This window comes from Zingiber officinale, chromosome 4A (genome assembly GCF_018446385.1).
Source record: "Zingiber officinale cultivar Zhangliang chromosome 4A, Zo_v1.1, whole genome shotgun sequence".
Taxonomy (NCBI): domain Eukaryota; kingdom Viridiplantae; phylum Streptophyta; class Magnoliopsida; order Zingiberales; family Zingiberaceae; genus Zingiber; species Zingiber officinale.
The window spans coordinates 100,663,345-100,687,482 of record NC_055992.1 but is presented as its reverse complement, the minus strand read 5'-3'; the positions used below and the strand labels follow the sequence as shown (position 1 = coordinate 100,687,482).

The window sequence follows — 24,138 nt, the reverse complement described above, 5'->3', positions numbered from 1 at the left end:
CTTGACTATGATGAAACCTATGCCCCGGTCGCTAGACTTGAATTAATTAGAATGTTATTAAGCTATGCGACCTATACGGGTTTCAAATTATACCAAATAGATATTAAATTAGCATTTCTAAATGGGCTGATTAAGGAAGAAGTATATGTAGGTCAACCTCCAGGGTTTGAAAACCTGGAATACCTTAACTATGTGTTTAAACTAAAGAAAGCTCTTTATAGCCTAAAACAAGCTCCTAGAGCGTGTTATGAAAGGTTAACCACATACTTAATCTCAAAAAGCTTCAAACAAGGTCAAGTAGACTCAACCCTATTCGTCAAAACAATTAATCAAGACTTCTTTATAGCTCAAATCTACATAGATGATATAATATTTGGGTAAACTAATTCAAAATTTCCATAAGAATTCATAAAATTGATGGAACAAGAATTCGAAATGAATATAGTTGGACAACTAACATTTTTCCTAGGTCTCCAAATCAAACAAACAAATGAAGGAACTTACGTTTATTAACAAAAATATACACTTGAATTACTTAATAAATTTGGTATGGAAAACTCTAAGGAAATTAAAACTTCAATGACCACCAATATAATCCTAGACAGTGATCCAAATGAAAAATTTATAGACCTCAAATATTACAAAAGTGCCATAGGAAGCCTCCTGTACCTAACTGTCAGTCGACCTGACATTCTATTTGTAGTTAGTAGGTGTGCGAGGTACCAAACATCTGCCAAGGAGTCACACTTGGCCAATGTTAAAAGAATTTTTAGATACCTAAAAGGAACACCCAACGTAGGTATGTGGTACCTTAGAACGATCAATTTTGAACTTATATGATTCTCTGACTCAGATCATGCCGGCTATAAATTAGACAAAAAAGTACAAGTGTTGGGTGTCATCTACATGGACCATCACTTGTTAGCTGGTTTAGTAGAAAGTAACATTATGCCACATTATCTACTATTGAGGTAGAATATATAGTAATAGGAGTTTGAGTTGCACAACTATTATGGATGATATACATCCTAAAAGATTTTACTCTAAACCTTAAAAATACAAAAGTACTAATTGACAATATTAGCTCAATCAACTGAACAAAAAATCCAGTGCATTATTTAAGAACTAAACATATCAAAATTAAACATCACTTTATCAAGGATAATGTAACTAAAGGCGACATTGAACTAGTTACATTGAGTGTAAGTCAAACTTAGCTGACATATTTACCAAACCTCTCTCTGAGAGTGAATTTAGCAATTTGCGACGACAACTATAAATGTGTTTCATAGAATAGGACTACCACTCTTCAAATAATTTCTTAAAATAATTTAAAAATTCTAGGAAAAAATCTTTATTTTCTTAAAATTCTCATTTTCTTAGAATTTTAAAATTGATTTTAGCTTTAGTTTAAATCAAATTCATAGAAAGCATTCTCCTATAGATCTAAGACTTGAGCATCTCATAAACATACTAGGTGTACTTTGATTGTGTATTCATAAACTTAAAACAACGTGAGATGTGTAGACCTTTTGCCTAGACTTAAGAAGCTTATATCAGTGCATCAACACAAGTCTAGGAGTAAAATACCAAATAATACAGTGATCAAATCAAGTAATCCAATTTTAGTCAAACACTAACTGGATACTATTACTTAACTTAATTAACCAAGTGAATACTGCTAGTTAGTTATTAACTACCGTGATCTTGTCGGGAATCTGAGAAGACGAACCTACCGGCGTGACATATCTGGAAGGTTGACCGCATCTCCATGACCTGGATGGTGAGTTGTCCTCTACATTGACCAAGTCGTCCGAAGTCCTCTGGTCAACAATACCTGCAGCCAGCGACCGGGTTACCCCGATCCTTGGTACCTCGATACTCGAGGTGGGTCCCGCGAACATATGAGCAGCTAGATAATAATAGAGAAATAAATGCACGAATAAAGAGTACGAGAACGTACCCTGGCCCCAGGGGGGCACCCTCGGATAGGTGGGTGAGCTGATCGAGTCGTCGTGACCCTGAATAGTAGATAAATGTCCACCAGGCAAGTAGCTGGCTCTAGTGGCTCGAAGCCAGGCACGATACGGGTCCGCAAGGCGACGCACGGTACGACTACAGTCTCGGCTCGCAGGCCGATATGCAACAATGGCACGAAGGTCGAACACTCTATTGGCTCGCAGGCCGGGATACAATAGCAGCACGAAGGCCGAACACACTCTCGGCTCGTAGGTCAGAATATAGGCCCAGTACAATACCTGAGCCCTCGGATGGCGGCTGCTCGGAGGGTGGCGACGGCTGCCAGGAGGTATTGGCGGAGGCGACACCTGCTGGGGGCGATGTCAGCAATGCTAGAAGTGTCAGCGGTTGTCGCCGGAGGCGTCAGCAGCTGCCGGATGCGTCAGCGGCGGCATCGACAGACGCTCTCCCGGTGGCGTCTGCGTCAGCCGGGGGATGAGGTGGCGGCAGCATGACTTGGCCGTGCATTCCTCTTGTGGCGACAGCCAGCACGAAGGGGCAGAGGAGGCGACAACCGATGTGAGGAGCAGATGGTGTCAGCGTGGAGTAGAGGGAATGGAGTAGACGACAATGCTTCTCGACGGTGTTGACGTGAAGAAAGCCGAAGGAAAGGAGGTAATGGAGAAAAGGAGGGGATCTGCCGACCACAGGCCTCGGAGCCGACGAGGGGCGGGAGAGGAAGCAAAGCTTCTCCCTGGCGGCTGCCCTCTGAACCACGAACCCAGCCCCTTTCCACGAAGACGATGAGTGGCTCCTTTAATGTATCAAACCCTCAACATGTGCAATGACGGAAATGCCCCTCTCCTTTCTCCTATTTCCTTTTGAGCCCCTCAACATATCCGCATCATACCGGTTAGACATTTAAAGATAATTTATAGATGTCTACTATTTTTAAATAATATCAGATCTAGGAGAGCATATTTGAATAATAGTTTCATCTATTTGAATAATAATACTATTTTTTTTTAAAAAAAAATTATTTAAAAAATTTTTAAGTTCAAAACTCTTGTTTGAAGTATTTTAAATATTTGAAAATTCTTATCTTAAATAGTCTGAAATTCCTTATATTGAAATTCTTAAAAAAAAATTTACTTTAAAATTTATTTATCTAAAATGTGTTATTTTCCAAAGTACTTTTCAAACTTTCCCTTTAAAAAATAAATACAAATATTTTAAAAATTATTTTAAACATATTTGAAAAATATTTTTGATAACACTTTACTAACAGTTAACATAGTTAAAAACTTACCTTAAAATTATCTTGGACAAGTTGCTTTTGCAAAAGCTCACTTTCAAAATCGAGTATATTCTTTCAAAATTTTTCTTGTAAAAATTTTGAAACTCATTCAAAATAAATATTTTGAGGATTTAAATATTTTTTCAAGTGCTTTGTAAACTACTTTAAACACTTTCATATATGTTTTATAAAAACGTTGAAAAGATTGAGTAAATCTTTTGTTAAAGTTAAAATTTTTTCTAAACTTCCTCTTGCAATAATTTTGAAAATAGTTTTGTACTGTCAAATTTTTTTCCTACATGATTTTTTTTTTACTTTGCATATTTTTTAACTTTATGTCAATTTGAAAATTGAAAAGAGCAAAATTTTTAAAATCATCTAATTCATCTTTTTTTCACATGCGACCGATCTAACATAACTAATATTAAAGATCTAGTTTTAACATTAATCACCAAGGCTATTAATGATTAAATAATTAATCTCAATGACCAAGGCCAACTAGTTCCTGATCAAACTCGAGTTCTAGATAACTTTAGCCTCTCGAATGAGGGAATTCACATGATGAGCCAGCCAATAAAAACCGGCCCATGGCGGTCTGCCCGAACCGGGACGGCTTCCAGTTCAAAAATTTTCGTGGTCCATCTTCGTCCTTTGGGAACCGACAGCGACGCCTCTACCGCTAAGACAGAATACAAAGTTTATACCCACTGCGCTCACGCCACCGGTACGTGTTCCAGCATTTATTTGGGAGAACAAATTTTGGACACGTTCCAATCTTATCGTCCAATTGGAATCGTCTAAGGAGAACGAACCTTGGCATTCCTGGTGGGGCTGACTTGGAGCGACAGGGGGCAGAGCTGTTTGCTGTCTGAGGGAATGCAGTAGGATATTTTAGTCCGAAGCAAACGCCGGGGGCAAAAGCGTAAATAACGCCTCGGCTCCCCATTCCGCGTCATAACAGACAAGGGAAGGAAACGGAAAGAGAAGAGGCGAACGGAAACCCGCAGCAGTCATTTCCGCCATCGCTTCCTCCTCTCCCTTTTGCTAACTTTCCGCCGCCTCTCTCAACTGCCAATCGCCTCCTATGTCCGACGAGGCCCAGGTATGACCTTGCTGTTGCTACATCACGAAAAAAACACCCGACTTTTTGCTCAATCTTTTCTTTGGTTGGTTCCTCTTTGGTTGCCCTCCTTGATGCCGGTTTTCGTGTGGTTTCGTTTGATCGTTTGCCAACGATTTTGAATTTTCTTATTATACTTGTCTTTACCGCGGTATCCGTCAGAGAATGGCGGCGCTTAAGAGCGCTTACGCGGACATTATCTTGAATACAACGAAGGAGTCAGCGACTCGAATTCTGGCCTCGGAGCGGAGGGCACACCAGCTGCAGCAGAACCTGTCGGTAGTCAAGGAAGAGTCGTTGGCGATGCTTCTCCGTTTGAAAGCGATCATGGAGGCAAAGGTGCTGCCTTTATCTCTTTCTGCTTCACACTGCTTTAACTGCTTAGTGCTATCCAGTTACGTTTTTGGGCAAGATCTCTCTTGTTTGAATTTCATTTCTAGATGCTCAATATTTTCGGTTATGCACCTTCCAAGTCAAATTTGGCTTGTTATTTTTTTCTATTAAAGCCTGAGTTTTACTGTTTTCTCTTGTGCCTTCTCTCAAATGCTTGTTATTCTAATTATAAGAAAAGATGATGAGATGATGTTGTTGTTACAAGTCGTGATTTCCACCCTTCTTTTACTTCCAACTACTCGAAGCAACCGAAGAGCCTTATGCCCATAACTATATTTCCTGAGACAAATTATCCTAATGCTAACTTCTTTTTCAAGTTCTCAACAAGTTGAATGGCTTACACTGTTGTTGATTACTTAAGTGAATTAAATATTAAAGAAAGGTTATAATTTATGATACTGAAAGTCTGCAGAATTTAGTTGGAAACTAAACTATTTAGATTTGAGTCAGCCAATGACCCAAACAAACTCTTGTCACTAAATTATTTGATGGATTGATGGTGAACCAATTGGAACTCGTTAAGTACTCAAATATATTTTGTATGGTCTACATAAAAAATCAAAACTTGAAGATAATAAAGGTTGAATCCAGAGAAACTGACTGAATCAACACACTTTTCCCATCAGATCAATGGTCTGGTAGTGTTTTTGTTCATAGCTTGAGGAAGAGAGAAGAAAATAAGGTGAAAGAGAGTAGGAGGAGAAGCATACCATAACAAGGCTAATCTTCTTCTCCATCATTTTCCAACTGTGGATTGTCATCATCTTTAGTCTGTTGCCCTATCAGTAGAATAGTTTAAGGTACAGTGAAGTATTTTGGCATACTGGAAGGTATCTAGCAATTATATTGATGTTATAAAGGACACTTATTACAGAATAATTTTTTGTTGGAGTTTTCAAGAATGTCTCTACTGAATTTTCTGTATATATAGCATTTTATCTTGTTTTTCCATCTTTTGGAGAGGGTCGCACCTTGGCAAGGGTTGAACTTTCGCATTGTAGTGATTGTGGCATATAGGTCAGGCCCTAACAAAGCAGATAAGGGGGGACTGAAGTCCTTGGATAACAGGGCAAAGCTGATTCTGCAATGGATGCCATTGAAGGAGAAACTGGAATCATTCTTCCTTCTGCAACTTAATGGGCTTGAGGTGGACATGTATAGTGTTATTAAGTCCTTGAGATTGCTTTGGCAAGAATATGCCAACTGAACAAGATAGTATACTTTAACAATGGATCAACTAATGGCTTCAATTGAATCGAATTTAGAAGTTCAATGCACCAAAATGCAAAAATTGAAAGTTCAAGCAACATTTATTCAAACTTAAATGTTTAGGTTATCTTTATCCTTTTATCCTTTTATCCTTTTGACAAAACCCAGTCCCTAAAAAATTGGTTCAATGGTTGACAAAGCCTGTTCAAGTACTAAGGATCATTGGTAGTGACAACTACATCCTGTTATGCTGCTTTGTTATAGTTTCTCTTAGAAGTTTCCTAAGTGAAAGTCCGTTGCTTATTACACAATTCTATTCTGGTCCTAAAATGAGGATTAAGTCTAAGCTACTTCCTTAGTTCTTCTAAATATTTCCTAATCGAGTGTAATCTGAATCATGCCATATTAGACTAGCTCTCCTTTTTTTCCATTAATGTAATGGCAAGACGAAGTGTCTTGGAGACTGATATAAATACGAAATAAACAAACCTCTTTTTAATAACCAGAAATTAGATTGTCTGACCAGGGAACAATGGAAACCTCTACTCGTCGATTATTTTCTTCATTTCTTAAGCCGTTGGATATTTCTAGTTTAGAGGTACAGGTTGAAGAAGCTATGATATATGCTCAAGTAGGGCAAAGCCTAATCTGTCCCAAAATGACTAGCCACTTGTGAGGGAATCCCCCCTTATTATAAATACACATGAGATGCCCATACTTGATGCTGTGAGAGTATGTTCATGGAACAACCTTGCTTTAGCACCTAACATATTGCATTTTAATTATTCAATAGCATATTGCACAATAGGCGATGTGACAAGGTATTCCTTGTAATTTAAAATGTACTCGGCGATCATGCACTATATTCCATATAACCTCTCTTGTTTGAATTGCATGAGCATTAACTTTCCCTGCCTAGTCTTTCATTTTTTTCTTTTTCTTTTGAAAACAGATTGAAGTGAAAACATTCCATTGCCTTCTTATTCAACAATAGAACCAAGATAATATAGTTTTTGATATCCTTTTTTTCCAGCTGTTTGCCAACCATTGTCTCACATTCTGAATTAAGTCAACTTTTGTTTTCTTAATGAGCTTCTAAACAGATATATCACCAACGAAATTGGAAATTTAAATACAATAAAATACTTATTGTTACTAATACATATACCAGTTATATGAGCATGGTTGGTCTATAACTTCATCTTGGCTATAACCTAGCAAACCCAGGATCAGTGTCATTTTTTTTTCACTTGAATTTTAAATAGAATCTGCAATTTGGCTAATTTTTAAACCTGAACTGGTAAACAAATAGACCAAGGCATCCAGTTATGGGTTTTATAGTCCAACTAGCCAATCACATTGCTTAAAAAAGTGTTTTTTTAGGAAGAAAAAATAGAGAGCCAGGTTAGTATTTCTGAGTTCTTCAGGTTCAATCTGCTGTGAATCAGTTGATGTGTTTAGATTAACTTTTCTAGGTTTAGGCCTTGGGCCAGACTGGACTTTTCTGGGGTTACTTTGCAATATTGTTTTTGTAATTTTTTTTCATATACAAAAGAAAAAAATCAAATGAGGAAGAGAAAAAAAAAAAAGGGCTTGGTTAGCAATAATAAAACAAGATAAAATTTATTTAAATATAGATGATGATTTAGTGGAGGATAGAGTCCAATGGTCTAGCAATCCATATAGCCGACTCCATCTAGTGGACAAGGCTTAGTAGTTGTTGTTGTATACACACACATATAGAAAAACCTGGTTTATACCTCTTTGCACTTACTACTTATCCTTGTCAATCTAGACAGTTGTATACACCTCAATGATCCTGCAGTAGGCAGAGTAAGCCACCTTAACTTCTATTAATTGTTGACATACTGTTTCTTAGATATATTTTCCCCTAAAGTATGTTTTATCATAATTGTGGGTTGTTGAAATTCAAATAAAACATCTTAGCACTACTAATGGCTCCATCCCATTCTTTGTTGTCTAGGTATCACACAATAGCTCCATTCATCTTCAGTCAGAAATTGTAGCTTGCAGGGAAATGCAAGGAAGGGATCTGAATTAATACCAATTAGTGAATGTTTGTGTAGAGTAGTTACGATACTCATTTCAGTTCCAAGTTAATTTATTTTTTTGGTATCTTTTAGTTCTTTTGCTAGTGCCATTTGCTAAATACCTATTTCCTTTACTGAAGTACATGCTGAATCATTTCACTGACAGAGTGTTGGTTCCACAGATCACTGAATCAGAAAAGGAAAATTTGTCCCAGTCAAGAAAGATTGAAGAACTTGAAGTTCAACTCAGAGAAGCAAATGTCATGATACATCATCTTAAATCTGAAATAATGAGACTGAATTCTGAATTGGGCAATAAGAGGGATACTGAAGCCAAATTTTTAGATGGGAATAAACCTCGTAGCAACATAAGTTGCATGAAATATAATATTCAGGAGGACATAGACAAGTCTGATTCATACCCGCACTTTCCCAATGAGCATGAAATTATAAAGAATTCTAGCCGCTGCTTCACCAAAGATGTGATGAGACATGAACCCATGAGAAATTTGGCCAGGTCAAATCATTTTGGTGGTAATCTGGACTTGGCATCCATGACACCAAACAACAAAAAGCCAGAGTTTTATCAAAATGGTTGCATTCATAGGGCACAAGCATTTAAGCAAGTCCATGATCAGAAATCAAATCCCACAACCACATGTGTGAATAAGAAGGCTGAAAGGGCCTTTCCTCAGAAGTTTGGTACCACCATAAAAAGGATAAGAAGAAGACATAGGAGACGACGAAAATTCATTGCATGGCCCAGAAATTCTGATACCCTACATGACATGCATCATTGCGGATTATTAGAGTCTAGTTATTCCAGGGTTAGAGAAAGTGATATTGATGAAGATAGGAACAGGAATGGCAGTATGGCTTCTCCAAAGTGCTCAGCTCAAGTGTCTGGAGAGAACCAGGAATCAATACAAAATCAGAAGTCTAATTTGAACACGCCTTTAGGGGAGAATAACTTGGGGCTTTTGGATGGTAATGGAGTAATGAAAAGTGGAACCATTCTAAAGGCATGCAACTCTACTCCTGAGAATCATATTGCTAGAAGCTATACTTCGAGCAGAATCACTTGCCAAGAAAATGGTCGTAAGGAACCACTCATAATGAGTACAAGTGTGGTGATTGATGATGATGGTAAAACTGGCATAACAACAGAACTAGAAATGTCAGAGAAATCATATTGTAAAGTAGCAGAGGATCTTGGTACTCCTGTGACAAAAGAAATTAAAAAAACAACTAATGCACCACTGGATGATCATAAAGATGAACCTTGCATATTAACTGAACCAGATGCAGTAGTTGGAGGTGCCAAATTACTCAAATACACTTTTCAGAGGAAGCGGAAGAGGGGATCCATGGATACTAAAGCTGAATTCAAATCTATGGAGGAGCATGTGCCTAAGAAAAAGACAAACAAAGGTAATGAAGAGAACATGTCTCCGAGAAATGTGGTTAAAGATAATGAGGAAAATGTTTCTACAAGAATGATGGAAAATGATGATAATGTTTTGGTGGAGAACCAGAAATCTAGCATGGTCGTTGAATCATCGAGAGACAGCAGGAGGATGGCACAGGTTGCTCGGCAGGTTAGTGAAATCTTCTTATCAGTCTCTAGTTTACTGCTTGGAAATCTGCAAACTGGGATTTTATCGATTGACGTTCTATTGAAATGCTTTACTACTTGGATTTGTGTGCTTAATCATTTCTAGCAAATCTGAAGAATAGAAACAACAGGTTAAATGTTCAATTGAAACCTAGTTTGGTTCTAGTACCTACTCCCTAGATATCATAACAAGGTTTGTATAAAAGTAGATTTTTTTTTTGTTGATATTTTTAAATCATCTTAGATTTTACCATTGATCCAGTACTGTTAGAGATTTCATAACTACAAGTTTGATATAGTGGATTTGAAGATACTAGACTTTTTTGTATAGGCTGCTGGATTTCACCATATATTGAAACTGTTAGGATTTAATCTCTTTTTCATTCATTTTTAGCTCATTTCCTTGTCTGAGAGGAGACGGTGGTAGAGCTACTGTTATATCCAAAATGAAGTTCATTTTTTGAAGACCGAGTTCAGGTATTTATCCTCCAAGCATGCATTTTTGCTGCAAGATAAACAAAGAACACAAGTAGCACAACTGAATGAGCAAAACGATGAGGCAAAAACAATGCTATACATTCAAGTGCAACATTTGCATTTCTTTTCCCCTCCTGTTGGCTATTTATAATTTTAGTGATCTCGACTGGTTCTACTTGGCCAAGCCCCTCACCATATGAAGACAGTTTAGTATCTTCCTTTCCTTTCTTTTCTGTTTTAGTTTCTAACTCATGCTCAAACTTTGGCTGTCAAAGCTCTACAAAAATGAAATGCAATTAGCAGATCTCTACTGAACTGAGGCACTTTTGTTTTAATTGATTCAATACCATACAGAGTTGTAATTATCATCCCTAATGGCATATCACTGCACTGACCTGGAGGAAACAAACAGACAAAGAAAAGAACAGAGTTGTCATTTCATTTATTTAGGACTTTTTGGTTCATATTCTCATATGTACATTTCTGATCACTGAAACATGTTCTCATCAGAAGCAACACTAACCACATCTCTTTCCTACGACCTACGTGCCATGTCTTCCACCATGCTCTGATCTGATCATCTCAAGTCTCAGCTGCCTCGCAAAGCAAAAAAATATCTTCTCCAACGAAACCCCCCAAAAGGAAAGAGTTCATTTCATTTTGCCCCTTGGAGTTTGCTAACCTTTTCATTTCGCCCCTTTAGCTTTTACAAAATCATACCCTTATAGTTATTTTTTTTTTTTGTATATTCTTAAGGCAGAAATAAGATAATAAAGTCAATACAAGAGAATTCCTAATTAAATTACAAAATTGATTATGATTTATACTAAAGACTTTTTTTTTTTTTGGTGATTTTAGAATTATGAGAGATATTTTAGTAAAAGAGGAGATAGATAATAGGGTGAAAGCAACATTGTAAAGAATTTAGGGAATGGAATTTATTGTAAAGCAATATTATCAACTTCCCTATTTCTTCTCGCTCCTCTATAATATTTAGGGAATAGAATTTATTTCTTAAATTTAGAGAAATACTATTCATAAATGTATAATTTAGAAAATTGATAGATGTGGATGCTTTTATAGGTTTGCAAAGGCTAGAAAGCAAAATGTATTTTATAAAATTTGAGGGGTGAAATAAAATAAATAGGCAAAGCCAATTGTTTCTCAAATGAAATGAAATGAAATGAAATGAAATGAACAGAAACAATAGCTGACATGGTTGTCAACAAAAATCTATTAGGCGACTGAAAGAAATCATTTTAATACTCGTCTCAAACAAACCACTTTTCCACATTTACCCCTTCCAAAATCTTCATCCAAACCCACCTGGTCCGCTATAGAAAAAGGTTGGACTCAAAGTCAGAAAATCCATTTCCCATAGTACAATAGGCATACATCTTATTTCATGATTTATTTTTTTTTATATAATTTGAGAACGGATTGTGAAGTGGGTCTACAATGAATATAATTATCTTTGTTACTACAATAGGGATAAATTTGAATTTGATCTAACAATGCTAACTCCGTGTTGGTTTATCGTAATAGATCTAATAACATAGCTGGGTATTTTAAATATCATAAAAGTGCTAAAAGAATTGATAGACATATCAACCTTGAACCACCGTGATAGATCTAATAACATAGCCGGGTACTTTAAATATCATAAAAGTGCTAAAAGAGTTGATAGACATATCAACCTTGAACAATGATGATATAGGTGTCCCCTCGGATGAGTCTAGTGGCTAGCATATGAGGTGTTACCACAATGAGGTCTGGGGTTTAAATCTCGGCAAAGTTAAGATAAATACCTCTCTTATGTGCTAATCATTATTCCAAAGGTTAGTAATTGTCCGTGATTTATCTCTTTCGTATTGACCTTGGGACGGATTGACGGGGGCGTTAGGGGCGAACGTATTCATCTTTTGACACAATTAAACAATGATGATATAGATATTATCTAGGTGTGTATGAGCACAAGTGAGTGTGAATAGGCATAACCAATGTCACACGTATATGTGACCGGTATATGTGACCGATAAGGGTTAGCCGCGAGAGATTGACAGAGTGTGTGAGGGTAAATTCGTCCTTTAATCTTCCCCTCTCTAAAATTGTAAACCACGGAAGCTAGATTTTCTCCTTTCTCCTATCTCCTTTGATCCTTTCACCTATCTCCTTTCTAGTAAACATGGCCTTAAGGGTATTTTGGTAACTGACTCTCTTTGACGAACCTACGGGTTGAAGATAAAATGGAACGAAAGCGAAAACCGCAAGTGTGTCCTGTTATCCTTTTCGCTTCGGTCTCGTCTTCTCTGCCGCTTCCTCCTCGTACTCTGCTTGCTCCGTCTCCGTCTCCGGAAGAAGGCTATTCTCTACGTGATTTCCACAGGATATGGGCTCCGAGTTCGTGTCTGAAGGCGCCGTTGCCATCGCCAAGAAAAAGAAGGTAAGAATTCGATTTCCTTTTTTCTTATCCTTCTTCGTTAATTCATGCAATTCGATCGCAATTTGCGTGCCTGACGCTGTTCTATTCTCGGATTAGACCCACCGGTCGGCGAAATTGAAGCAGTGCAAACTCGACGCTCGGCGCGAGCAGTGGCTCTCTCAAGGTACTTGCTCGATTTTGGGTGGGATTCTGTTTGTTTGATTTTTCCGATCTCTCGGTCTCTCTTTTCTAGGGTTTTCTCGATTCGTTGTGCAGTCTTAAAAATTTGATTTTGTCACAGGTCTCTGTTCCCGATCTGCAGTGAAGAACAAGGATTGCTTGGTGTCTGCAAGTAGATCGCCTGCGTCGTCGCCGCCCCCTCATCCGGCGCTGTCTAAGAAGATGAATATCGGGCTGAAGGAAGAGGAGGAGGAAATTCGGGTTTCGACGGAGCGTGATGGATCCAGTTCACACGACAGCGAGGGAGGCTCTCCGACTCATGGGGGCAATGCAAATGGATGTCCTGCTAATAGTGTTAGTAGCGGTAGCAGTTTTGCATCGTCATCGAGAAGCCTCAGCGACGCCGAAGTGGAAGCGGATGACCACGAGGAGAGAGGAGATGAGGGAGTTGACGATTGGGAGACCTTAGCGGATGAGTTAGCAGATGACCACAGTCAGCCTGATCAGAACCCTATAGCCACTCTGCCTGATTCTACTGCAGAATTGGGTCGCACTAACAAGGGTAACCAGGAGAGTTTGGAAAAACCTGAGGCTAAGCAGGCAGTCAATAGGGCTTGGAGGCCAGATGACACTCTCCGACCCCAGAGTCTGCCCAACCTCTCAAAGCAGCGGAGTTTCCCTGTTAGCATGGCACGTCGCTTCGCAGCATCTGGGTGGGCACAGCGTGACATCCTCTCTACTCCGTGCCCCATCTGCTGTGAGGATCTGGATCTAACGGACTCAAGCTTCTTACCCTGCAATTGTGGCTTCCGCCTCTGCCTGTTCTGCCACAAGCGAATTCTTGAGGCAGATGGGCGCTGGCCGGGATGCAGGAAGCATTATGCTCCTGTGGCAGGTGGCGAGGTTGGCATTATGAGTGAAATACCAACCTTGGCTCTTCGCCTCTCTCGATCTTGTAGCATGAGTTCAAGAACCTAGGAAGAGTGATCTACTTGCTATCTTCTTTCATTTTTCATCCAGTGACTGTTTCTTAACTGAGGATAACTGTGTCTTTTGCATTTCATTAATATAGAGCTTATATTATTTTGTCACAAGAAAAACATTGTGTGTATATGTGTAGGTATCAACTGTATAAGAACTGTTTTTGGTAATTTAATTTTGGGGGAATGTGTTCTTCATATGTATGGATGAGTGCATTCTCAGGCAGACATACAATGAATGAAAGTTAGCACTATGTTAATGCAAATTTGTTACATAGGACAAAGTTCAAGTGTTATTGTAAATTTGTTTTGCTTTTACTGGTGTCATTAATTGTAAGTTGGGTTCTTGTCTTACCATTAGCATATAAGGTAGTATTTGTTGCATTTGTTATGGCAAAGGAATTTTCTTTATTCAATACTGTAGATACATATATATTGGTTTATGTAATGATCTTTTGAATCCACTATGATTTTACATACAGGGTATTTGAAGAGTTCATAAAGAAATTTCTTACACACATCTTTGATTTTGGATATGTTTAACATTTTTGTTCTTTCTTCAATGGCTGTTGTCTTTCTTTTCAAGTGCTATTCATCATGTTCCATATAATTTTGTTATCACATGCAAGTTCTTTTTGTCAAAAGAGATTTATTCATCAGATTTATGGTATATGCAATGGTTACACATTTGGCTTCAGAGTGTATTATCCTTTACATGCTCAAATGAACTTATGTAGCTTGACTTTTGAAGATCTTACACTGGAAGGGGACATAATTAGTTTAAGTGCTAGTCTATGAAAATTGTCTGTATTTTTCTTTCTACCTCTGACCATAAAATCTGAATGTTGAACTGATCTGTAATCTAATGCGAAGTTAACTGAAGTTTGTGCCATAGGGAGGATCTCAATCCATGGGGCAATTCTGGGAGAAATCTCTCCAAATACAATGTGGTGTTTCAGTTATAGTTGGAGCTCAACTATGCCATTTTGCTTCTGATTGGCGAATTGAGTGAGCTTCTGTCATCCATTTTCTGATATTTCTCGACAAGATAATAGACTAACTGAGAGCATCCTCAACGACATCGTAGACTAGCCAAGAGCATCTATCTTTACAAGAAAATCTTTTATGTTTGTTTGGCATCGTATATTGCTGCATCTGATGAGACTTCTCGAGATATTTGCAGATAGAATTGCAAGTGGGTGATATAACATTCATCTTCGCTATGGACCATTGTTTCGTTATCCTGCAGATTGCATGTCTGCGAGAAGTTTTGAGCTGTCTGTGCTGATGGATTAGCAAAACATAAGGTATTTTCTATATTTGGATTATTGTCTCAAAAGTTCCTGAGCTGCTACTGGTCCTCTCCATCATCTGGTATTTAAGAACATCTTGATTTCTCAAGTGTTGGCAGTATTATTCAATTTCTTGCCATCCTTATGCCTTACCTTATAAAAAGAGTAGTTGACGTCAACTTGGTTTGACGATAAGAGTTAACGAGAAACCACAGGCGGCTCTTCCCTTGGTTATTGAGGTTTGGTCAGTTGGTCATCACAAGGTTCTTTGAGTATTCAACATTTCCAGTTATAGGATCAACATGAATGGTGCTGAAGTGTTTTGACAACCATGTCATGATGAACTACATTTGTATAGAAATTTGGAATAATTTTTGTACAACAGAGTAGTCGAATGTTATGTACACGAAGAGAAAATTATAGACTAAAGAGGCATTGTTCGCAAGAGGAATTCTGGCGATGAAGCAATCTGCTTTATTTTGGGAAGTACAACCTTGCATCTGGTGAGCATATATGGTCACCATTTGATGATGAACTACATTTGTATGGAAAGTCTGGAGCAAATTTCATGAAACAGATTGGCCGAATGTAAAGTACCGGAAGAGAAGAGACTTAAGAGGCGTCATTTGAAAGTTGAATTCTGGTGATGAATCAAGCTGCTTTATTTTGGGATGATATATTACAAACTTCATTCTAACGAGGTACACTACATGGCTGGTCTTGATGTCAGCGAAGGTGTTCTCCTCAGGTAAGTGCTATGAAACTTGTTTTTAATATTTTTCTTGTTGTGGATTCACCACAGTAGCTATTTTGAAATACCCATTTAACTATCAAATTGGGTAAGCGATTTTGTTGCTTCTGTAAGTTTAAACTGAACAACCATGATTTCGGCCCAGATGATTTACTTCATTGTCTGGTGCTGTGAGATTAAGAATTTATCCACAGAAGTTGGCATTCACTATTATACAATTTGCAAACATGTTATTACGTTAGAGTTAATTGCTAAATATGCCGTTCACATTTAAGATTTTAGTCATCTATCAGATACTTTTACTTTTAACAAAAATTATGTTTCAATTTGTTCAATTTCTGTATAGTATGTCTCGTTCAATTTGTTAAAGTGGAAATGTAATTCCGTTACCGAAGTTATGAATATGATAGATAACAGTTATTTTCATATTAAATCCTTGTCGCTATACTAAAAGAATAGAAGGTGATAAACAAATAAATCATGTACCTGTGTGATCTTTTGATGCCTAAGTACATTTTGGCATATAATTCCTTTCCAAAATTGGAAGGAGATGCAATTGTTCCAACACTATTTTGAACTTCAACTCAAGGTTGGCCTGATTATGTCCATTTCTGACTCCTAATCTGTCTCAAGTTGCAGTTAGACACCAGGAAATGGATCGTCGGGTTGGACCGATCTCTCCGTGAAGTCACCGGCGCTACTGCTACCTACATCTGGTAATATTCTCTCACCATTGGTCACGCTTTACCATATGTGCACATCACGCCTTGGATCGTCAAGTTCTTTTCAACGTAAGTGTTTATTTTCTTCCTAAGCAGCTTAATGACTTTTATTATTAAGGAAGCAGGCCTTGCTAATTCAGCTGCCATTTAGAAGGTATGATTTGATGCATAGTGTAATCTCTTGGAAGTTTTCATTCCAGTGGACAATTGTTATTCATGTTGATGATTATCTTTGCAACTTTTAATAGCTTTTAGAATTTCTTAGAGCCAAAGATCTTACTTGTCATGCCCATGCAGACCTGTTTGAGTCTGTTCTATCTTAAGAAATCACTCTATGTGATTAGAGTATTTGAACACTTCATTTTGCTGATCAATCAATGGGCAAGCTTCTGTCTTTTCATATGCTACTTCATAATTCGTTAATTCTCAAGTTGCTCGACTTCCAAGAACTTTTGAAATAGATTTAAGGCAATAAAAATACATTCTTTCCATTTTGTATTTGCTACTTTCGTGTGTGTGTCGTCTTTTAATTTTACATGTTTTCTTAAAAAGAAAAAAAAAGAAAAAAAAACAATAATTTACATTTCCAGTTTCCACGAGAATCCCAAAAATGAACAGCAAAAATCGAAACTCTTCTGTTGCATTCATGTCTTGTCCCTTTGATCTCCTTCGAGGCGACTCAGCCTGGCGAAGACTCCGACCAACGGCGCTGTGTTGTAAGTGCACGCCTCCGTCTGCATGTAGTTTTCCCTCCCGTCGGCGAACGCGTCCCTCTCGTCGGGGCCGCCCACCACCGCCCCGACGAGAATGTGTGGGTTGGCACCGCGGCGTGCGTACCACTCGTCATACCCCTGCGCGCACCCGACGAAGGCTTTCGCCTCCCGCTGCGACGCGCTCGACGCCGCCCGGTGGTGCACCATCGCCGGGAAACTCTGCCCGTGCCCCACCAGGTAGCTCATCCCCGCCGGGTTTTCGCCGAGGGCGTAGTCCACCTGTGCCCGCGCGAGGGCCGCCAGCTCCGGGGGCCCCACCGGGCCCCGGGCGCAGCGGAGACCTGATCCTCCCGCTGACGACAGGTAGTCGGCGAACACGGTGAGCAGCCACGCGGCGCTGGCGACGTACTGCATGTTGTTCCAGGGGCGGACGAAGAGGAGCCCGGCGGGGGTGCGGCGGACGTTGTCGGCGTCGTCAAGGTTCATGCTCAAGCAGGCACACAAGTAGTGCTCCGCTTTGGACCTGTACTCCTCTAACGTCTTCACCTGCTCCTCTTCCAATTGCCTTCCTTTCTCCATCAATATCTGAAAAAAAAAAGATCTTAGTCAACGTTTTTTATTCCAAAATATTCTCCGCATTAAATTACGCAATTCCAAAACCAAGGCAAAATTTGGTGATCGTATCTTAAAGTTCAAACACGTTGACTTCGCCGTGAGCATTAGCATTTTACTACGCATGACAACAAACCTGAAGTCAATCCTTGCCTACCTAAAGCTCGTCATTTCCGCAACCGATCGACACGGCCAATCGAAAAGACTTTTCGATCAAACGCGAGACTCTAAACTTGGATCGATCAGTAGAAAAATGGTTGTAGCTAGCGAACCTTGGAAGCAAGAATCTGAACGCCGGCGTGCTTGATGTCCCAGCTGAACTCGGCCACGGCCCACGCAGCGCCGTTAAGGGCGTGCGCGTTGTCGACGGCGTAGTCCAAGTACTCCGCTTTCCCCGTCGCCCGGTGCAGCCAAAGCGCCGCCCACAGCAGCTCGTCCCCGTACCCGCTCTCCGACGGGTAGTACTCCGCCGCCGACTCCACGCTCTCGTCGTACCTCCCCCTGTACTTGTCCCCGAACTCAAATAACTGAAAGAAATTAAAAGCAGCGATCGAACTAAGATTTAAAAACCAAAGAAAAAAAAAGCAAATTGATTGGTTGGTTGGTTGGTTGGTTGATTTACCTGTTGAGCGTGGTGCCGGAGGACGTGGGAGTAGTGAGGGTCGGTTTGTTTGAAGACCAGCGAGGCCGCGGCCATCGCCGCCGCCGTCTCCGCCGCGACCTCCGACCCCGGGTGCTCCGCGTCCACCTTGTACGCCTTCCTCGACGTCGTCATGTCCTCCGGCCGCTGCCAGCAGCCGTGGTCGGTGTCGCCGTCCCCCACCTGAGCCCACAGCACGTGGGGCTGCGTGTGGGCCTTCACGAAATAGTCGGTGCCCCACTTGATGGCCTCCATCGCGTGCCGCAGCTCGCCGGCCGCCGCCATGTCCCCGCCGTACTCCGCCACCCCCCACGACAGCATCGTCACCGTGAACGCCATCGGCAGGCCGAACTTGACGTTGTCGCCGGCGTCGTAGTATCCTCCCACCAAATCCACCTGCAGCAATCGTCGACCCCAATTGTAAATATCAATCCATATCAAAACTCCAATAAGAAAAATCAAACGCACTCCTTGCTCGAGCCCGTCGGTGAGGCCGGAGTGGCCGCGCCACTGAACGCGCTGGTGGTACGGGAGGCGGCCGGAGCGCTGCGCTTCAAAGTACAGAAGGCTCTCGGCAAGCGCCTCCCTGTACTCCGACGAAGCAAAGGCACTACTCGGAAACAGAGTATCGTTCATCAACAAAACCACAAAAATCACACATTTCACAACAAGCTTACAACTAAACTTTAAGCCCTTCTTTTCCATCATCATGCACACACAATCTATCTAACAAACCTAAATGAAAATTTTAGTTCAAGAACGGATCCTAAAGCCTACTTATACATCTTGTCACACATTGACTCATGGACTTCTGACCAAGGAAATGAAGAACTCATGCTCAACGTGCAGTTTCGATCATTAGTTGGTATGAAGAATTAGTTATATAATTGAAGATATCAGCTACATGAATGATGCATGGGATAAATGGAAAAATGCCAAGTGGCAAAAGGTTACAAAAAACATACAAAGTCAGGGTGTGCCAAATAGGAAGCTTCAGTTTTCCAAGCCATGCCTAACATTGTAAGAATTTAAAGGAGACGTTTATATATATATATATAAATAAAGTCAGCTGAAACCAAACCTTTGTCTTCATGATGCATGAATATGTTTCAAATTTGATAACTAACTAAGAAGTACCTTTGTTGAGTCAAGAGATCTACGATGGCGTGTAGAATATAATTTAGGAGTTTGGGAAGAAGTATGATGCCTGAGGAATCAAGCTTCCTTGTGAAAGAACTAGCAGTCCAAGTTGGGTTCTTGGGTTGGTCGTCTTAGAGAAACTGATGTTTGACTCTGCATTTCTTGCAGCGGGGAAGAAAAGGTTGACTTCGGTCTTGTGATTCTCATCTGCTGGTTTCTTATTTACAACAGTGTCTATGAAATCAGACTGGAACAGACTGCGTTTGATGGATTGATTTAGAAAGGCAAATCGAAATGGCTACCTCTGGATTTGAACATTATGAGTGATATTATCTTTGAAAGGGATGAAATGAAAACATGGATGTCGGGTACGATGTTGACTGCGGTGGCTATGGGAAGCTTCAGTTCTTCAAACTCTGCCTGATAATTGGAAGAAGGATGCAGTATCCATCTGCTAACCTAACCTGCAAAAGGATTCAGAACAAATAATAATTGACACAGAAATCTGTATGCTGTTCTACGAGATGGATGCATTTGATGGAGATCAAGCTAGCGGGGCCAACGACTGATATCCAACATCATCAATACATTGCGATTCACAGACAGAGACAGATAAAGAGAATAAAATGGAGGTAACCTTCTTTTGCATGTTTGATCATTGTAAGTGAAATGGCTAACATGTATATCAGAATTGTTGAAGACCACTCTGTAGAACTTGAAATTCAGAATTTGCACTGGCCTTATCATGAAACTCGTGAACTTATCCCCATAAGGCCTTTTAACCTTGAAATTTTTTTGAAGTAGTTCAAGGTTAGAGAGTATGCATACAACAGAGAGAATGAGCTAAATCTCTCATAGGGAACTGCACAGCTATTATGCATGTATGATGAATACACTCATCATTCTTTATGAATGAACAATTATGCATACAAGTTCAAGGCCCTTGAACAACACTCTTTATGCATGTATGAATAGGTAACTGAGAGAGCCTGGATGTCATAGAACGTATGCTGGTAATTTTACTCGTATATATACAGACAAATTACTAGACCAGGGGAAGCATTTTCAAGAATCTGTATTAAACATAGATATATTTATCAACAAAAGCAGCGAGTAATAGTTAATATTTAAACTGAGCTAAATCTCTAAGAGCTTACAAATGATTTGTCATCATCTTGAAGTAAAGAGTTAATGGAGATGGTTTTTATGTACCATGGGAAAATAAAATAAAAGCACCTTCACAAAAAAAAACTATCAAAGACCAAACTAAGGAACTGAATTACTTGTCCTTATTTCTAAGCTCAAGGAAAATTGACATCATCTACAATAACAATACTGGCCTAAAACATCTATGATGAAATTTGATCAACAAATCAGTGTACAAGTTTTAACCAAGTGAGGTGTTTGATTTTCTTTAGAGCCTTCACCTAATAAACAGTGGTGTTTCTCATTTCAATCGAGCATTGTAAACTCAAGGATCAAATTATCTTTAAACACTTCTATGGATTTTTTTTTAAAAAAAAAAAATAATAATTATAAGTTTGACTGCTAAAATGGAACTGGGACAGTAATAAGGGTAACATAGAATTGGAATACTTTTAAAATTAGAGTACATGATTTAAATATTTTTTAAACTTTTCTAATTCAGCTGAATTTTGTTTCTAATTTTTTATATTTTATTTCTTTTCTAACATATATAGTTTCAAAATAACAATATGAAATCAACAAAATCATCAAACTCTTGAAGTAGCTTGGGGTAAGGAAAAAAAAAGTGATCAAATGACATTAACTTGAAAAATTAATTAAAACTTTTACAAATTTTTGAAAATGAATTTACACAGTAAAAATAAAAATGAAAAAACTAACCTCACATGTTCTTCGCTGCTGACTGTTCTTCAAGTTCTCAACAGATTAGCTTGTCCAGTTCTTACCAAACCACACAACGCTTCTTGCCCTTTTCGATAAGCCTTGCAACCACTCACCAAACCTTCCACGGGCCTCCGAACTCATGGTCCTATAAATACCTACACGTACGCTCTCCGTTCATCTTCAAAGTAGTTACTTCCACTGAGAGCAACAGCAACGTAGTCATGGCGAGATCCACCATCTTCCTCATTGCGCTCTTCGTGCTCCACCTTTCTTATGGCTCTCAGGCTCAGCTTGGCTTCGGCCAGCAGTCCATGGGCCAGCCGTTCAGTAGCATGCGTCGCCTTGGCTACCGGAGTCAATGCCAACTCGAGAGGCTCACTGCCCTCGAGCCCAACCGGCGCGTTCCCTCCGAGGCCGGCTTCACTGAGTACTTCGACCAGAACAATGAGCAGTTACAGTGTGCTGCCGTGACCGCGCACCGGCGGACCATCATGCCAAGAGGCCTGCTCCTGCCATCCTTCTCTAGCGCCCCCAGCCTCGTCTACATCCTCCAAGGTTCATCGATCACTTCACCCGCATTGCTTATATTTATGATTAATGGAACAATATACAGGAAAGGGCATGATGGGAATGGTGATGCCTGGTTGCCCTGAGACGTACCAATCGTTCCGACAAACGGAGCAACAAATGGGAGAGGAGGCAAGCCAAAGCCAGAGGTTCAGGGACGAACACCAAAGGATCCACTATTTCCGTGAGGGAGATGTCATCGCCATGCCCGCCGGAGTGGCTCATTGGTGTTATAATTACGGCGAAGTCCCCGTCGTAGCAGTCACCGTCACCGACATCGGCAGCAACGCCAACCAGCTAGATCGCACACACAGAGTTAGTCAACTCAATTAACTACAAAACTTAGATGTGGAAATAATCCTGACTTCGGTGCAGGAGTTCCTACTGGCCGGAAAAGAACGACAAGCCCAGCAGCCATTCGAGCCAGAACAGAGAGAACAGCAGAGGATGGGGAAGAATCTCCTCATGGGCTTCGACCGCGAGCTGCTCGCCCAGGCTTTAGGCGTCGACCCGGAGATGGTCAAGAGGATGCAGAATCTCGACGACAACAGGGGAGAAATCGTTCGAGTGGAGAGGGGCCTGCAGGTGCTGCATCCATCCCAAACGAGAGAAGAGCAAACGCAGCAGCAGGAAAGCTTCGAGGAGAGACAAGAAAGTCAACGCTGTGAACGTAATGGACTAGACGAGACCTTCTGCACCATGAAAGCTAGGCAAAACATGGCAGTCACCGCACTGGCAGACTACTACAACCCTCGAGCCGGAACGATGACCACCATCAACAGCCAAAAGCTTCCCATTCTCAGATTCATCCAGATGAGCGCCGAGCGAGGAGTTCTCCGTCGGGTACGTAGAATCACTGCAAAACATGTTAGTTATCAAACTATTTTTCAACAGAAATCATAATATAATTGCAGGATGCTTTAACTGCGCCTTACTGGAACATAAACGCACACAGCATAAAGTACGTCGTGCGCGGAAGCTGTCGGATGCAGGTGGTCGGACCTCGTGGTAGAACCGTCTTCGACGGCGAGCTTCGGCAGGGCCAGTTGATTGTGATTCCACAGCATTACATGGCAATGAAGAAGGCGCAGAGTGAGAGCTTCGAGTGGGTGGCCTTCAAGACGAACGACAACGCCATGGTCAGCCATGTCGTGGGGAAGACATCGGCTCTGCGCGGCATGCCTGTGGAGGTGCTGATGAACTCCTACCGCGTCTCTAGAGAAGAGGCGATGAGGTTGAAGTTCAATAGGGGCAATGAGATTGGCCTTTTTGCACCAAGATTCACTAGGGAAGCAGCTGTTGCTTCCCAGTGAGAGTAGAGAGTACTTAAATAAGGCTTGTGTTTTACAGATAAAACCTGAGAGCCATCTTAGCCTTGAGGAATAAAGCTTGCAGTCAAAGAGATCCATCAGTTGTACTACTGTGTGCTGCTAAATAAATTGAACCTTGTTCAGCTTCGTTTAACCGATAAACTTAACATCATGATTTAAAGTATCATGCTGAAATGATCGAAACGGACCAAACGTCTCATTCCACTCGGCAATCAGCACCGGCACAACCCCGGCACCAGACCTACGACATGTGCGACATATTGCGCGACCTCGTGGTCACAGTAGAGGGGTCGTTCAACCCTGCAACAGTAGCGAAGAGGTCGCATAATCCTTCTGCTGTTGTCGTGGAGGCATCGTGCTATCCTGCGATCGCTGCAGAGGGGTCGCACAACCAACGTGGTGACACCAAAGGAGTCATGCAATCCCCGCGACCATAGCTGATCGTGCAACCTGCGACAACACTGAAGTCGTGCAGGTTCATGAGTGGTGTCAGATTTTAGATTTTTTTAATTAAATTTAGTTTAATTTTTTTAATCAACTTCTAGTTATGATGGAGATAATCTAAAGAGACTTTATTAAACCATAATAAAATTATCTAATTAATTTTATATTTCATTTATTTTAATTTAAAAAATTATAATAAATTATTTATTTATTTATTTATCTATTTTCATATCTTTTCCTTTTTTAAAAGATTATTTTTTTATCTTGTTTATTTTTTAAATATTTATGTTAAATATTTTAATTTTTAATTAATATATTTTATATTAAAAAAATATCGAAACTATATCGGCACAA

General features: G+C 40.0%; 4 protein-coding genes across 4 annotated transcripts; 3 read left to right on the top strand and 1 right to left on the bottom strand.

Moving 5' to 3' along the window:
• Nucleotides 1-4,206: 4,206 nt before the first annotated feature.
• LOC121970348 lies at nt 4,207-10,456 on the top strand. The gene is made up of 4 exons (XM_042521002.1): nt 4,207-4,358; nt 4,539-4,715; nt 8,212-9,627; nt 10,039-10,456. Exons 1-4 carry the CDS (start codon nt 4,341-4,343, stop codon nt 10,069-10,071), a joined length of 1,644 nt encoding a protein of 547 aa, XP_042376936.1. The 5' UTR covers nt 4,207-4,340; the 3' UTR covers nt 10,072-10,456.
• Nucleotides 10,457-10,936: 480 nt separating this feature from the next.
• LOC121970349 lies at nt 10,937-16,824 on the top strand. The gene is made up of 3 exons (XM_042521003.1): nt 10,937-12,564; nt 12,661-12,727; nt 12,845-16,824. The coding sequence occupies exons 1-3, from the start codon at nt 12,511-12,513 to the stop codon at nt 13,699-13,701; spliced, it is 978 nt and encodes a 325-aa protein (XP_042376937.1). The 5' UTR covers nt 10,937-12,510; the 3' UTR covers nt 13,702-16,824.
• A 105-nt stretch (nt 16,825-16,929) lies between these two features.
• Nucleotides 16,930-21,570, bottom strand: LOC121970347 (endoglucanase 16-like). The gene is made up of 5 exons (XM_042521001.1): nt 21,440-21,570; nt 18,902-20,037; nt 18,416-18,829; nt 18,066-18,320; nt 16,930-17,766 (listed from the first exon to the last, which is right to left on the bottom strand). The coding sequence occupies exons 2-5, from the start codon at nt 19,142-19,144 to the stop codon at nt 17,113-17,115; spliced, it is 1,566 nt and encodes a 521-aa protein (XP_042376935.1). The 5' UTR covers nt 19,145-20,037; nt 21,440-21,570; the 3' UTR covers nt 16,930-17,112.
• Nucleotides 21,408-23,591, top strand: LOC121970346 (cocosin 1-like). The gene is made up of 4 exons (XM_042521000.1): nt 21,408-21,997; nt 22,056-22,324; nt 22,385-22,852; nt 22,924-23,591. The coding sequence occupies exons 1-4, from the start codon at nt 21,445-21,447 to the stop codon at nt 23,320-23,322; spliced, it is 1,689 nt and encodes a 562-aa protein (XP_042376934.1). The 5' UTR covers nt 21,408-21,444; the 3' UTR covers nt 23,323-23,591.
• The last annotated feature ends 547 nt before the right edge of the window (nt 23,592-24,138 follow it).

What these genes read in the sequence shown, in the direction of transcription:
- LOC121970349 (XM_042521003.1), top strand. Translation starts at nt 12,511, where the DNA reads ATGGGCTCCGAGTTCGTGTCTGAAGGCGCCGTTGCCATCGCCAAGAAA. An exon ending in CCATCGCCAAGAAAAAGAAG is followed by an intron (nt 12,565 to 12,660) that starts GTAAGAATTCGA and finishes TTCTCGGATTAG; the next exon opens with ACCCACCGGTCGGCGAAATT. An exon ending in CGAGCAGTGGCTCTCTCAAG is followed by an intron (nt 12,728 to 12,844) that starts GTACTTGCTCGA and finishes ATTTTGTCACAG; the next exon opens with GTCTCTGTTCCCGATCTGCA.
- LOC121970347 (XM_042521001.1), bottom strand. Translation starts at nt 19,144, where the DNA reads ATGATGATGGAAAAGAAGGGCTTAAAGTTTAGTTGTAAGCTTGTTGTG. An exon ending in CCGACGGGCTCGAGCAAGGA is followed by an intron (nt 18,830 to 18,901) that starts GTGCGTTTGATT and finishes CGATTGCTGCAG; the next exon opens with GTGGATTTGGTGGGAGGATA. An exon ending in TTCAGATTCTTGCTTCCAAG is followed by an intron (nt 17,767 to 18,065) that starts GTTCGCTAGCTA and finishes TTTTTTTTTCAG; the next exon opens with ATATTGATGGAGAAAGGAAG.
- LOC121970346 (XM_042521000.1), top strand. Translation starts at nt 21,445, where the DNA reads ATGTTCTTCGCTGCTGACTGTTCTTCAAGTTCTCAACAGATTAGCTTG. An exon ending in CCTCGTCTACATCCTCCAAG is followed by an intron (nt 21,998 to 22,055) that starts GTTCATCGATCA and finishes AACAATATACAG; the next exon opens with GAAAGGGCATGATGGGAATG. An exon ending in AGCGAGGAGTTCTCCGTCGG is followed by an intron (nt 22,853 to 22,923) that starts GTACGTAGAATC and finishes ATATAATTGCAG; the next exon opens with GATGCTTTAACTGCGCCTTA.
- LOC121970348 (XM_042521002.1), top strand. An exon ending in AAGCGATCATGGAGGCAAAG is followed by an intron (nt 4,716 to 8,211) that starts GTGCTGCCTTTA and finishes TTGGTTCCACAG; the next exon opens with ATCACTGAATCAGAAAAGGA. An exon ending in TGGCACAGGTTGCTCGGCAG is followed by an intron (nt 9,628 to 10,038) that starts GTTAGTGAAATC and finishes ATTCATTTTTAG; the next exon opens with CTCATTTCCTTGTCTGAGAG.